The sequence below is a fragment of a genome, unplaced genomic scaffold (assembly GCF_019419815.1).
Source record: "Pyrus x bretschneideri cultivar Hongxiangsu unplaced genomic scaffold, Pyrus_bretschneideri_v1 Contig69, whole genome shotgun sequence".
NCBI classification, from domain to species: Eukaryota; Viridiplantae; Streptophyta; class Magnoliopsida; order Rosales; family Rosaceae; genus Pyrus; species Pyrus x bretschneideri.
The window spans coordinates 337971-351259 of NW_025999808.1; the positions used below are offsets into that span (position 1 = coordinate 337971).

The 13289-nt window shown below is 37.4% G+C and overlaps 1 protein-coding gene and 1 long non-coding RNA gene across 2 annotated transcripts; one reads left to right on the plus strand and one right to left on the minus strand.

The window, feature by feature from the left end:
• Positions 1-2150: 2150 nt before the first annotated feature.
• LOC125472304 (putative B3 domain-containing protein At1g78640) lies at positions 2151-3626 on the plus strand. Its single transcript, XM_048573552.1, has one exon. The coding sequence runs from the start codon at positions 2726-2728 to the stop codon at positions 3515-3517; it is 792 nt and encodes a 263-aa protein (XP_048429509.1). The 5' UTR covers positions 2151-2725; the 3' UTR covers positions 3518-3626.
• A 2246-nt stretch (positions 3627-5872) lies between these two features.
• Positions 5873-6957, minus strand: LOC103938768. The gene is made up of 2 exons (XR_666004.3): positions 6422-6957; positions 5873-6226 (listed from the first exon to the last, which is right to left on the minus strand). It is a non-coding gene; the product is annotated as an uncharacterized LOC103938768 (long non-coding RNA).
• Between the last annotated feature and the right edge of the window lie 6332 nt (positions 6958-13289).

Genomic DNA, 13289 nt, shown 5'->3' on the forward strand with positions numbered 1-13289 from the left:
AATCGACTTGACCTCATTGTTCTGAGCTTGCTCAAGAATTTTCAAGTACGACTCATCATCCACATCACTTTCTCCATCACACAAGCAGCTGAGGGCAGCTTTGACACAATCCCATGTCAAACTACAACCAACTTCGCTCTTTATCACCTCTTCGTAGATGGTACTAATTGATAATGGAACTAAATTTTCTGTTTGTACTTTTGTTGACCTTAAAAATTACAAAACCTACGTGGCACGCAGGCTAAATAACTAATAAGCGAACTACGTCCTTTGGTTAAATGCGGGGCGTGCCAACTCGTCGGCCGAGCTCGGCCGAGGAGTAAAATTTGTTGATGTTGCGTTAAGCGCGTTGCTGACTTCTTTATCTTGCGATTGCGGCCGAGGAAGGAACAAATCTTGACCTTTGGATTCTCGAGCTTGAAGACAAGGCTGCTAGTTCTGCGAAGTTCACAAATCGTCGGTGCCGAATTCGGTCACAGTGATTATATTCATAAGAGTATAAGCACGTCGAATCGACACCAGACTGTACGGCCACAAGTATTCAAAGGTGATGTATGTCTTGATGCTGAAAGTGGTTCGGCCGTTAGAATGCCGAACTCTGAAACTCACTTGTGAGTATTCAATCATAAAATCACTTGGCGTCCAGTATGCCGAATGTCGTAACTCGTAACACCTTACTTTGCCGAAAAGACTAATAAGATGACCTCTGCCAATAAGGATTCGAAAACCCTTCTCAACCGAGACTTGGATAGGTAACCAGTCGGCCTCGACACAGTGCTGTTTATCCAAACTGAAGGTGCTCCTCGGTCAGCTGATTCTACGGCAACAATGTTATTTATCCAAACTAAAGGTGTTCGCCGGTTGCCTTCACAGTGCTGTTTATCCAAACTGAAGATATGTCAGCGAGAAAAAGAAAATAAAAAATCTCAAGATGTTTGAGACGTTTTGCGCAGGGCAATTGTGTGTTGAATTGAAGGTCCCGAATTGTTGCATGATGTCTTGTATTTATAACACCAATTCCTTCTTGAGATCGAGTTAAAATCATATCTGGATAGGGACTTCTTGTTCTGTTCCAACTTTGCTTCGATCAATCCTACCCCCATTAGGACTTTGAACTCATCCCTTTTTGAGGCTTCATTCATTGTTGGTCGAGAATCCTAATTGCACTAGGACTTCCTCGACCCCCTTTTCTTATCTGAACTACTCCTTATGATAGGACTCGACCATCCCTGCTGAATGGCCCGGAATCACCAGACAGCCCATAGTATTTTTAAAACGGCTTTGGGCCGAGCACAAACCTACACTCGGCCCAACAATATTATTTTGGGCCCAAACAACTTTCTTCTCTGCAGTTATAGTAAGCATTGCTCTTAAGACAAGTGCAGCAGCTCGTTATCCAGTCGGCGTGTTCTCACATTCTCAACGCAAGCCTTGAGCCTTAGACAGCGAATGAATTCCTCAAAATTAGCACGCGCCAAAGAACAATCACTTGATCATTATTACTTCGTCCAACTGATCCAAAGATCATGCTTGCGCTCATGCTTGCGCTTGTCCCCGGCGCTCATACTAGAGGAATTATATATCTGTCAGAGTTTGAAAATCTCATAGCTTCTGAAGGCGCTGCTGCCCTGCTAGAACACGTTGCTATACAGTCTGTGGTACTTCAAACATCTTTTAAGCAGACTTATTAGGACCTCACTTCTTTGCAGGAGCATCTTCTAGTTTATTTACTGACTTCTTCAACAAGTGCTGCTTCAGGAGTCGGGCAGCGTTCAATAAAATGAGCCTTCACAAGTTTAAGAAAGCTTTCTTCAACAGTAGTATCCTTAACTAGAGATTCTCCTCCAATTATTTGTTTTAGTGCAAGTCTACCATTCTTAAGCGTATCATTAATAATTACTTCACAATCTTTGTCGATGAAACGAGCGCCATGATTCTGGCAAACCTCCATCGATGGAGTATGTTATCGACCAGCGCTACATAATGAGTGACTTTTGGGCTGCCCTCAGATTGATCGACAGCAGAGAAGGGATTTTGCTGGATTTGTATTAGGAGAGAGTTCTTGACTTTCTGAAGGGTGACCTCTGTGAACCCAATTAGTTGTTTCAGGGTTAGGAGTCCTATTTTCGGAAGATTTTCACACTTTAGCCGAAGTGGCAAGTGATGATGTTTACAGCGTAGATGCTGCCAACATCTTCTTCCCCTCCCTCGCTATACTTTATTCTTCTCCATAAAGAGGTATGTATACAAGTACATAAAACAAAATATAAAAAAATAAAAAATAAAAACTTAGCCTACAAGGACAAGGAATCTACTGAATCAAAACAAACCCTAACCCACAGAAACAAGAAAATTTATACCTTAAATAGGTCGACATAATAAGACAAAACAAAACGGGTTGGCTGCCGGCCAGTTCCCAGGTAGACAAATAATACCCAACTAAAGCAGGAATTAATTTAATCGGAAAAAAGGAACCAGGTAATCTGAATTTTTAAGGGGCTAAAAAAGGAAACCGAGAATCCTCAGTCGTTCAGAAGTTGAATGCCAACGGGAAAATTCCCATTGTGTCGGGATCCACTACCGATTTGGATTCATCTTCTCCAACTTATTATAAATAGGACTCCTACACATACACAAATCGATTAATTCTCGCTGTTCTTCTCACTCTCTCACCTCTGGTGCTTGCCTAGTTTCAAGCTCAAGTTTGAAGATTCGAATTAGAATAATGGAAGGGACGACGCTGTCAACAGGACAAACCCTTGGCCGTTCAAAACCAAGCCCACAACTACGACGATCGTCGCATGATGAAGTTTCTACAGTATTAGCTTTGTGGGATCCGACTTGGCCTACAAGTTTTAGTACAGATAATGATGATAACAAGAAGAAGCGAAAGGCGGACCAAGTACCTGACCAACCCTCTCCTAATACTAGCCCTCATGATCGTGATGAGACGACTAATAGTTCATCGAAACGTCAAAAACTAGTGTCGACGCTTCCACTCTTTCCCACTGGTGATCGCTTTCGGGATCTCAGTCATGAGAATAACATGACAAACAATAATAAAAATATTACAACAAAGGAGGAGCAGATGAAGAGGAATAAAAGAGATGAACTTGTTATTGCCAATCTAAATTTTATGGATTCATGGGAAATCAAAAAGAAACTGACGGCTAGAGATCTCACACACTTCTACGTGCCAGCAAGCTTGATGAACAAACATGTCCTCCCTTACGCAGACGACAAGTTTACCAAAGCCCTTGAGAACAGACAGGGCGCAGAAATTACGTTCCATGATGGCGATACGCACACTACCTGTCATCAGTACGTTTTCAAGCAGAGCGACAACAGTTACGTTTTTGTTTGGCATCGGGCATTCGTCAAGAGGAGACAATTGAAAAAGGGCGATGAAATTGGACTTCACTGGCTCAAAACAAATTCCAAACCCGTCATGTTTTTTTCTCTACTCGAACGGGCAACCAAACAACGCCCTGCACCTCTTGCAACCGTTGATTTATAAACCAGCCAATTTAAGAGTTAGGAGTTAGTGTACCTTTATTCTCTTCATATCGGTTGACAATTACCGAATGTACCCTAATTTTTTTCTTTTTCTAATCTTAATTTTATTACTTGTGTGTACGGAGAGAGCTTCCGTATTTATTAAAGCTGATTACATACATGCACTGCGAGAGCTTCCAATTACTGATCTGCTTGAATGGGGAGCTTGCTTTCTGATAGAATAGCTTTTGTGCTAATTAATTAAGAGAAATAGCAGTGCGCTTTATGATCTGTTGAGAGCTGAGAAATAGTCTGGTCTAAAGACGCACATCATCCTCAGTCCAAGTCAGCAGTGCCAACTAGATTCCAAGTCAACAGCACAGTACTCCACCTGTTTCTCTTCTGTTCGCAGAGGTTGGGAACTTTAACGAAAAGCTTCCGGTACTGTTCATTTTAACGAAAAATCACATTTTTACACTAAAAAGTCAATCTTAGTACTATTCACTTTACCCTTTATTTTGTTCTTATCGTTAAAACTCAAAGTTTTCAAGCCATTTTCATTAGTTTTCCTTTAATTATAAGCAAAGCTAAAGTGTATTTGATTTATTATGTGAGATTATTGTACACAACTCGTTAACATGACCCAAAGTGATAAGTGTTAGAGTTGAACTTTAATGGGCTTGGATAGAAATGGGTGAACCCGCTAGCAATCTGTAAACTAACGTGACAGTTCACTATCACTCACATGTACTTGTTTTAACCCGTTAAAAGTATGGATCCCGAAAAGTTGAGTACTTTTCTATAATGTAGAAGATAACAATGGGATAATTTGGTCTCGTTGATTGTTGTTGAGCGCTACCCATTTGAAGGGAGTTTCAAGTTTCATTCCGCAAAAAGAAGTTCTTAACAAGTGACACGGATTGGATTAGATTAAGATTTTTCTACCAGTTAGTTTAATGGATTGGCACGACACGACCTAGCTGTTAACATAATGGGTTAAGACGAACACAACAAACACAACTGGTTTACTAAGTTTGGGTTACAATCGCGACATGTTTGGCAAGTCTAATTAGACCTAAAAAGATTGTACCAAACACGTTAACGCAACATGAAAAATAAACTGTTTGGGTTGATCCTTAGTGGGTTCAAGTTGAAACAAGTGGACCGTTAGCTAGTGACCCGTCTAACTTGTTAAGAGTGTATATTTTAAAATTTTACATTCCTAGAACCCCTTTCATTGGTTTTTAGATCTTGAAAAGGAGAATAATTTTCTATAGTGTGCATGATTATAAGATTAGAGCTGAATGTTTCTCATCTTGTTAATTCTAAAATGAAGTTTCAAGTTTCATTCGGGAAAGAAAAATTCTTAACCACGGGCCAGGTCGTGCTACTCATTATTTTAACAAGTTGAGTTTGGGTTAAAAGATTTCCACTTGTTAGCTTAACTAGTAGACAAGAGTGTTAATATAATTGGGTAATATGTGTGGATGCAAATTCAGGTGAAATCTAAAAAACAAGAAACAATGTCAGCTTAATTGACGAACACCTAAGAAAATGGGAGAGGGGGGCCGCCAAAGGGCCTTTGCTGCCTAAGTCAGAAATAGTTTGAGAAAAACTAGAACAGAGAATTATGAGTAGTAAGTGGCAATTAGCGATTTTCCTGTTGGACTTAGCTATTTATAGAAGAGACTCTGAAGTACGGAACACATAAGGAAGACTTTGAAGTGTCAACTTCTGCCTCATTGAGCCCAGAAATGCACGGTGGTAGAAGTGGGATATCATCGATCCGAATGACTCCTTAATATATATCTAGGTCCTAAGGCCAAAGACCAATAAAGCAGATAGATGCTTAGTCCCTTGGTGTGGTCTACTCATGATGTCAAGGGTAAATCCATCATATTAAGTTAAAAGTCTACGTGTTGTTCTTCTATTGGTTGTGTGGTTACTTTATGTCTCTACAATATGAACATGAAACATGATATGCATTATTTCTTATGTTTTTGTATCATTTATCCTTAATCATTGCAAGATAATTTAATTTAAAAGAATCTTAGGGCACTACAAAAAAATATGGTCACTGAGCACAATAAATTTTATGTGCCCTTTGAGGCCAAAGACCACCAACATATGTGCCCATGGACCAATAGCAACAGTGCAGCAACTATATTTCTATATGTGCCCTCTATGGGCATTATCTTTGCTAAAAGAGCATAATAGATTGTTTCGTGCTTAAAGAGGCAGGCACAAATGGACCACTATTTGTGACTCATTTCTGACAACTTGTTAGATAACCTTTTCCAGACAAGTTGGCACTTTATATTGTAATTGAGCCAACATAAATTAAATATTAAAAAAAAATCAAAATTTGAAACTAAAATTGAGGAAATGAAATTTTTTAATTTTCTTAAAATGAAAAGGCCTGCAACACATTCCCAATCTCACAAACATAATGTAATGTTACATATTTTTATCTCTAATACAATAATACTTGAAAGCACATATTTTTGGACAAATGCATTTTCCCCAGCAAGCCTTGCACCTCATTAAAAGCCATAATAGATATAGTCGAATTCAAAACAAAATTAGTCCAAAATTACACCTAAAAAGCAATTAGTTAAAATCAATACATACAAGTTCCAGATCTGCCATATCAAAGATTCATATTCCTCACTCCAGGTTGTAAAAGTAGCTTCTAGGTCTAAGACAACACATTTCTTCAGCTCATAGTCACCTAAATCGAAAAAATATGTAACTTTGCATATTATTTAGGGTCAAAGTGAGTTACTTAATTTAATGACATATCTAGTATACATCATCAATAAACCTGCAATTTTAAAGGAGAAAATGAGTCTTAACTATTGGAAACAATGAATAAATAGAATATTCACAAATATACAACTAAACAATGGAGAAAATGAGTCTTAACTGTCGGTGATACTTAAATCTTCAAAGTGTGGAACGTCCAAATAGGGAGGCCAGCTTGCTGGTACTTCTAAATCTCTCGTAACAAGACAAACACACAAACAAAAGCCGGTACTCTTTAGTCTTTAGTAAGAATAATTAAAGAAAAAAGTGCATCTTATATACAGTTCCAAGAAGACATAGTATAACTAGAATGCAAAATAGCAAACCCCTCAAGCCATTTCTCCTTGCAGAGATTGATAAAAGCATTTGTTTATCTTCTAAAGATACCATCCGATCCACCAAAATATCAATATCTTGTAGTTTCGGCAATTAAACTATGGGTAGGGCAAAAACAAGCTTTTATGATAAAGCTCTACAAACTAATTCATACAGATAATGAAACCAATAATTCCTAATACCATTGCATTTGAATTCATCGGAAGCCAAACAACCTTCAACCACCACAAATAACCCAATATTGACATCCCCTGCTCTGACAGCGTCTAAAAATGACCATGAGTAAGAAATAAATCAAGCAGTAAAATACATTATCATGTTGGATATCGCTAAAAAAATGAACTATAAATTTAGACTACCAAGAAGCTCTTGAAAATGAAAGTGACATCATTTACACAGAGCAGCAAGAAAGAGTATGTAATGGCTTCCAAATTTTTAGAGTAAATTACATAAAAATACCTCAACTATTGGGTCATTAACAGTTTCATACCTCGTCTTGAAAAAGTTTCAATGTTATACCTTATCTTCGAATTTGTTGCAATGCCATACCTTCCGTCAATTATCTGTCAATTACTCTGTTAAATGTTGACGTGGCTTGAGACGGGACCCACTTTCTATTACAAAATTAATTAAATATTAAAAAAATTAAAAAAAATTATTTAAATATTTTTATAAAAAGAAGGTGGGACCCACCTGCCCTCTTCCCTCCCACCCATCTCCCCCAACCCCCCCCCCCCACCCCCACCCATCTTCCCTCACACCTCTCCCCCCTTCTCTCTCGATCTCTTCCCCCGCCCCCCACCTTCTTCATATCTCTTTCCAGTTAATCAATTGTTCGATAACACCGATCCCATCAGACCTTAAACAAAAAATCAAACCCAATCCAAAATTAAATCTCATCATCCCACCCCCAGAACCCCCAAAAATCAAATCCAAAACCAAAATTTCATCCTCACCTCCAAACCCATCAAGAATCAAATCGCATCCCACCTTTTCGAGCAGTCGTCGTTCTGGGTTGTCAACGCCGACGCTGTGTGCATCACCCTTACAACCACGAGAAAATGAAGAGGAGGAACACCCACAACAGAACAAATCGCATTCTCCATAGGGGGAACGTCGACGCCGTCTCGGCCGTATGCATTTTTCCCTGCATAGGTCTCGAACCCAGACCTAGTTGCGTTCGCATTGGCCTCTCGCTCTTCCATTCTTTGCTTTGGTTGTGGAGATATGAAGATAATAGATAAGACTGGAAGAGAAGGGGGAGAGGTGTGGGAAGGTTAGTGTAGCAGGAGGAGGAGGAGGGGATGAGCGCCATGGGAGGGAGGAAGAGAGGGCGCGCAGCGGTGGGGTTTTGGAGTGAAGGGAGGAAGGGTCCGGGGGGGGGGGGGGGGGAGATGGGTGGGAGGGAAGGAGGTGGGTGGGTCCCACCTTCTTTTTATAAAAATATTTAAATAATTGTATTTCAATATTTTTTAATATTTAATTAAAATTTTAATAGAAAGTGGGTCCCATCTCAAGCCACATCAGCATTTAACAGAATAATTAACAAACAACTGACGGAAGGTATGATATTGCAACAAATTCAAAGATAAGGTATGACATTGAAACTTTTTAAAAACGATGTATGAAACTGTTAATGACCCAATAGTTGAGGTAGTTTTATGTAATTTACCCTTTAAATCAAGATTCCTTTTCTTTACTTGTATATCATTCCTCCCACAGATTAATTGGTGTAATTCTGCTATGTATACATGCACTCATTCCTAATTGAAATATAATGACTTTTGCCAGACACTTTAGTAACATTTTTTATTTCTTCATGCATGGCAATCAATCTTCACACAGATTAACACATGCAAAAAGCAATCCACAGTCCCAATAATGCGATTCTACCTCTTTCGAATGTAGAATAAAAGAGAGAGATACAAAAAAAAATCTCAAAATAGGTCATTTCCTACAACATATAACAAACACAAATTTTAGGAACTTAGGAGATAATTAGTAGTTGGTCTGGAGTTTAATTGACATAACACATAAGTGTAATGGAAAAAAAATGCACATCTCATCATGGGCATCACAATTAACTGTAAGACATTGACAAATTTTCACATTCAATGATAATGACGTTATCCTATAGTCAAATTGAAACTTCCCCAAAAGAAACCTAATGTAAATTACCTAAATCAGAGTCAAATCTGAGCAACAAAAGAAACCTAATGTAAATTACCCAAATATTATGAGGGGCATTCTTAGCTTGATGGAAAATAGAGAATATTTGTACTATGTATGAACACTTCAAATTTACAAGTTACGTTACCCGCATGCACATCACATTCATCAACTACCATCATGCATTCCAGGACAACAAAGTGGAACCAGGCGCCCCAAACGAAATAAGACAATTAACTACTTCAAGTTTAAACGAGTAAAATGAATGTGAATGTTTTCATAAGCTCTTCCATAAACTTCTAGAAGCTACTTGTGATACTAAGATGAATTTAAGCAAAAAATAAATAAATTACAATCTTTGACATGCATGCAAAAAAAATCCATACGTGGGTGGGTCTAATTCTTCTCGGCCTAGGCTGGAAACAAACTTGATTCACCTTCGTCATCCCAATCTTTGACATGCATACAGAAGATGGATTTTAAATTTGAAATCTAGAATCGACCCCAAAACTAAAAGTTTTTATTTTGGAAAAGAATTTACAGTGGAGGATAGCCCACAAGGAGAGGATCATTTTTACCTCTTGGGTCGAGGTCCGATTCTGGCAGGTTTGTCTGAAAATTTGTCGGAAAATTCGTGGCCACCACTTCTTAGATGTGAAATTGACGAAATTCAGCTACGAATTTGTAGAAACTAACTTGGGGTTGGAAAGAGGACGTGAAGAGGATTCTGGAGGTTTAATTTGACGGTCGTTGATGATTGGTGGACGGCTTGCGTGAAAGAGAAGAGAGAGAGAGAGAGAGAGGACAAAGAGAGAAGGGAGCAGAGGGAAAATGAGGGGAGAGAGGAGTTGGACGTTTGTGAAGGGAAGAGAGATTTTTTTTTTAAAGTTTTTCATATTTTTTATAAATGTATTTAACTTATCCTATCTGAAATCTGAAGGCAGGCACACTACAAACCTCCTTTGGTTTCCTTGCTTGCCCCATAAAAATCCCAAAAGTAAATATGTAAGGACACATAACTTATTTTTTATTTAAATATATTTAGAGGGCACAATAACTTTTTGATTTCCTTTCTTGCCCCATAAAAATCCCAAAAGTAAATATGTAAGGACACAAAACTTACTTTTTATTTAAATATATTAAACTAGAGGGCACAATAACCTTTGTCGTGTTTTTGCAAATTAATAAAAAAAAAAATTCAAATATGACACATGTAAGGTTGGATGGACATACAGCCCTGCTAGCAAATATATTTTATAGACATAAAATGTTTTTTTGTGCCCATCTTCAATAAAAAAAACTTGTCATCTGACCCTACTCGGCATGATTTTCGTGTCCATTACTATTTTGTGTCTTTTTTTTTTTTAACATTGGGCACCATCTATGATGCCCTCTATGGAATGTGAACTGTTTCAGCCTTTCAGTGGTCAAACAGGCACAAAATTCTCAATTGTGCCCTTTATTTTATACCCAAAGGTCATTTTTCTTGTAGTTTACTTTGTTTATCATATTCTTTTTTTTTTTTTTTCGCACTTAAAACAATTTTGATGAAAATTAACTTTACGAAGAAGTTTGATGCAAGTCCATTTGGAGAAGCTACCCAAGAGGTCGATCAAAAAAAATTATCCAAGTTCTAGATTCTTCATGTAGATGTTTATTTCAGTTTGTCAAGTAAATATAGCCGGAATTGCATTCCTGTCAGAATTACACAACATGGTTGAATGAAGATGCTAAGGGATTACTGACTTTTTCAATAGAAGTGCGATATATTCCTAGAAAGCTAAAACATAGAGCTATGTTTCTCATATTTTACTACAATTTTCAAGAAAAGAGAGCGACTTAACTAACGTGTTTCTCAAGTTAAGAAGAATTTCTTTTCTCGTTTGGTTTTACAAGTTGTCTAGGTTTTTGGTTTTTTTTTTTTTTTTGGGGGGAGCTTTTTCGAACTACTTAGGATTATGGTTTTGATACTTCTTCTATGGGAGGCCGCCCTAATTTCTCTGCACACGGTCTGATACACAATTTCAAGTTTGAAGACGAGCTCGCGAGTTTGAGTTTCTAGTCTTTCAGATCATTAAAGAGCATAAACGTAATTTGACCACCCAATTATTAGGGCATAAAAAGCATGGGCATGCCTTATTAATTGACACTACAATAAAAAAAATAAAACTAAATAAATAAAATAGTAATAATAATTCTTAAAAAAATGGTAAATTTATTTTTTTTTTATTTTTAAAATAAACGATATTATTTATACTAAGGGGAGGGGGTGGGGTTAGCCTTACAATGAGATATCAATAATGTGGTTTAAATTCGTCTATGGTGAGAATCAAACCTAAGATTATCACTTATAAATGAAGAGGAATACCACTAGACCGTAGTACTAAGTGACAAAAGAAAAATTTTAATTAAACATCAATCTTAATAAAGGTTTTAGGAAAAAATGCCAACTTTAAGGATAATTTCTGCCACTCAGTATTATGGTCTGATGATATTCCTCTTCACTTAGAAGTGAGAGGTCTTAGGTTCGAATCTCATGAATGGTGAATTCGATTAGGATGCCCATTGTGCGGCTTAGCCAAACTCTCCCTTCTCTAAATGTAAAAATATCAATGCACTAAAAAACAAAAGAGGATAACTTCTAATCCATTCTCATACTACATGGATTAAGCCATAAATTATGGACAAACACATTTATAAGCATAAGAACATTTATATTTTTGTTCCCATTGCACATGATCCACATGCCACCGGTGCCTGCACCAGAAATTGTTGTCGGCCACGGTCATTGTGCTTGAAATTTTTTTCTGATCGTCAGAAATTTCAAGTCACTGTTGTGGTAGCAAAAATCTACCGCCTTCAGTTTTGATGTATTTATACCTACAAAACAATCAACACATTTGATCAAAGGCCAAAGCCCTATACACCCATGAGGTGGGGGGAAGGTCTAGCTAATGGATCTCCGATGCATAGTAAAAAGCTTACCAAAATTTGGTGGAATGGAGGTATTTATAGGAAGAGGTGGCCAGTCATAGTGTGTAGTAGTAGCCTTACACATGGTGGCATTCTATTGACTAAGGTGTGTCATCTGTAGGATGAATAAGGAAAGAATATTCGCAAAATTGATTGAATTAGAGATTACTTACTTGATGAAGTTGATATTTAATTGAGAATGTAATAAAGATAGGATTTAGTAATTAATCCTTACCTTTAAGCCTTTGACTTTTCTACGTCACGAGTAGGGGAGTTTTGAGTAGTCCTAGTCAGCTGATTAGACCTTCAGGGGCTGATCTACGCGTGAGAGTATTTGAGAGCCTTACCCATTTAACGAGATTGAGAGCAATCTTGTTGAGCTGGAAGTACAAAAGGGCATTAGGTGTAGAAATCCTATGCTACTTAGGTGTGCAAAGAGTTGTTTCCCAATTTAATGTAGATCTTCCACCTTATTTTGAAAATAGAATCTTTATAGGAAAGGGAAAGCAAATGCTACCAAAACTTATTTAAGCATATCTTAAGTAGAGGGCTAAATAAATTTGGAAAACAATTTTTTCCCAACATCATCCGTGGTCTCCCTTTGTTGATGATTTGATCTTCATTGGAAACCCTAGTCGCTTCCCATATTCTTTGTAACATGCAACTAGCTCATCAATGTTGTAAAAAAACCATCCCTACTTTGGAATGTTGCACGTCAGCTCTTTTGTCCAATTCGGTCTCGTTGGTTACTACTTCATTGTCAAATTTTTCTATTTCAACCTCAAAATCTTCTAGACCAATATATGAAGACTCTAAACTTCCTAAATCAATTAAAATAGGTAATCTTTAGTTATGTGTGTTACCAGTAACAATAAGAAAATCACTTGACTCTAAACTTTAACACAACTCCATTAACTTACAGTTAGAAAATTACCAGTGAGAATAAGAAAATTACCTCGATCATCCATTTTGTTGTTATTTGTGGGGTTGTTGGATTCTTCAATGTCCATATTAAGGCACCTAAGAGCATTTCCAAAGGAGATGTAAAAATGTCCAAATCAGTAATAACGGTAACAAAAGATAACATTAATGTTTTCCAACTAAGAAGCCAAATTTGATGTGGCATGACATAGATTGACATCAAAAGTTTAAAAGATGTCAAAGTGCCAAGTAAGCCTTCAAATTTAAAAAGAAGAAGAAGGATGATATGATCTTATCGTCGCCATCAGTCACGTTGGTGGACTAGAGGAAGGAGGGAGCAGAGAAAAAGAAGGGAGAGCGGGAGAGAAGAGAGAGGAGGAAGAAGAAGAGTACCATGTAGTCAAACCTGCAAATGGGTGATCATAATTATCATTAATTTTTTTTATTAAGTAATTATGAGTTTTAAAATCTAGATTAGTTACATGGCTACGCTAACTCATCAGCCACCTCATTGGATTTAGGGATTTGATTTTGAAGATTTGATCTTCCTGATATTATCCAAATAAAACATATACCGTGGCACCCAAGTG

Coding starts and splice junctions, on each gene's coding strand:
- LOC125472304 (XM_048573552.1), top strand. CDS start 2,726: ATGGAAGGGACGACGCTGTCAACAGGACAAACCCTTGGCCGTTCAAAA.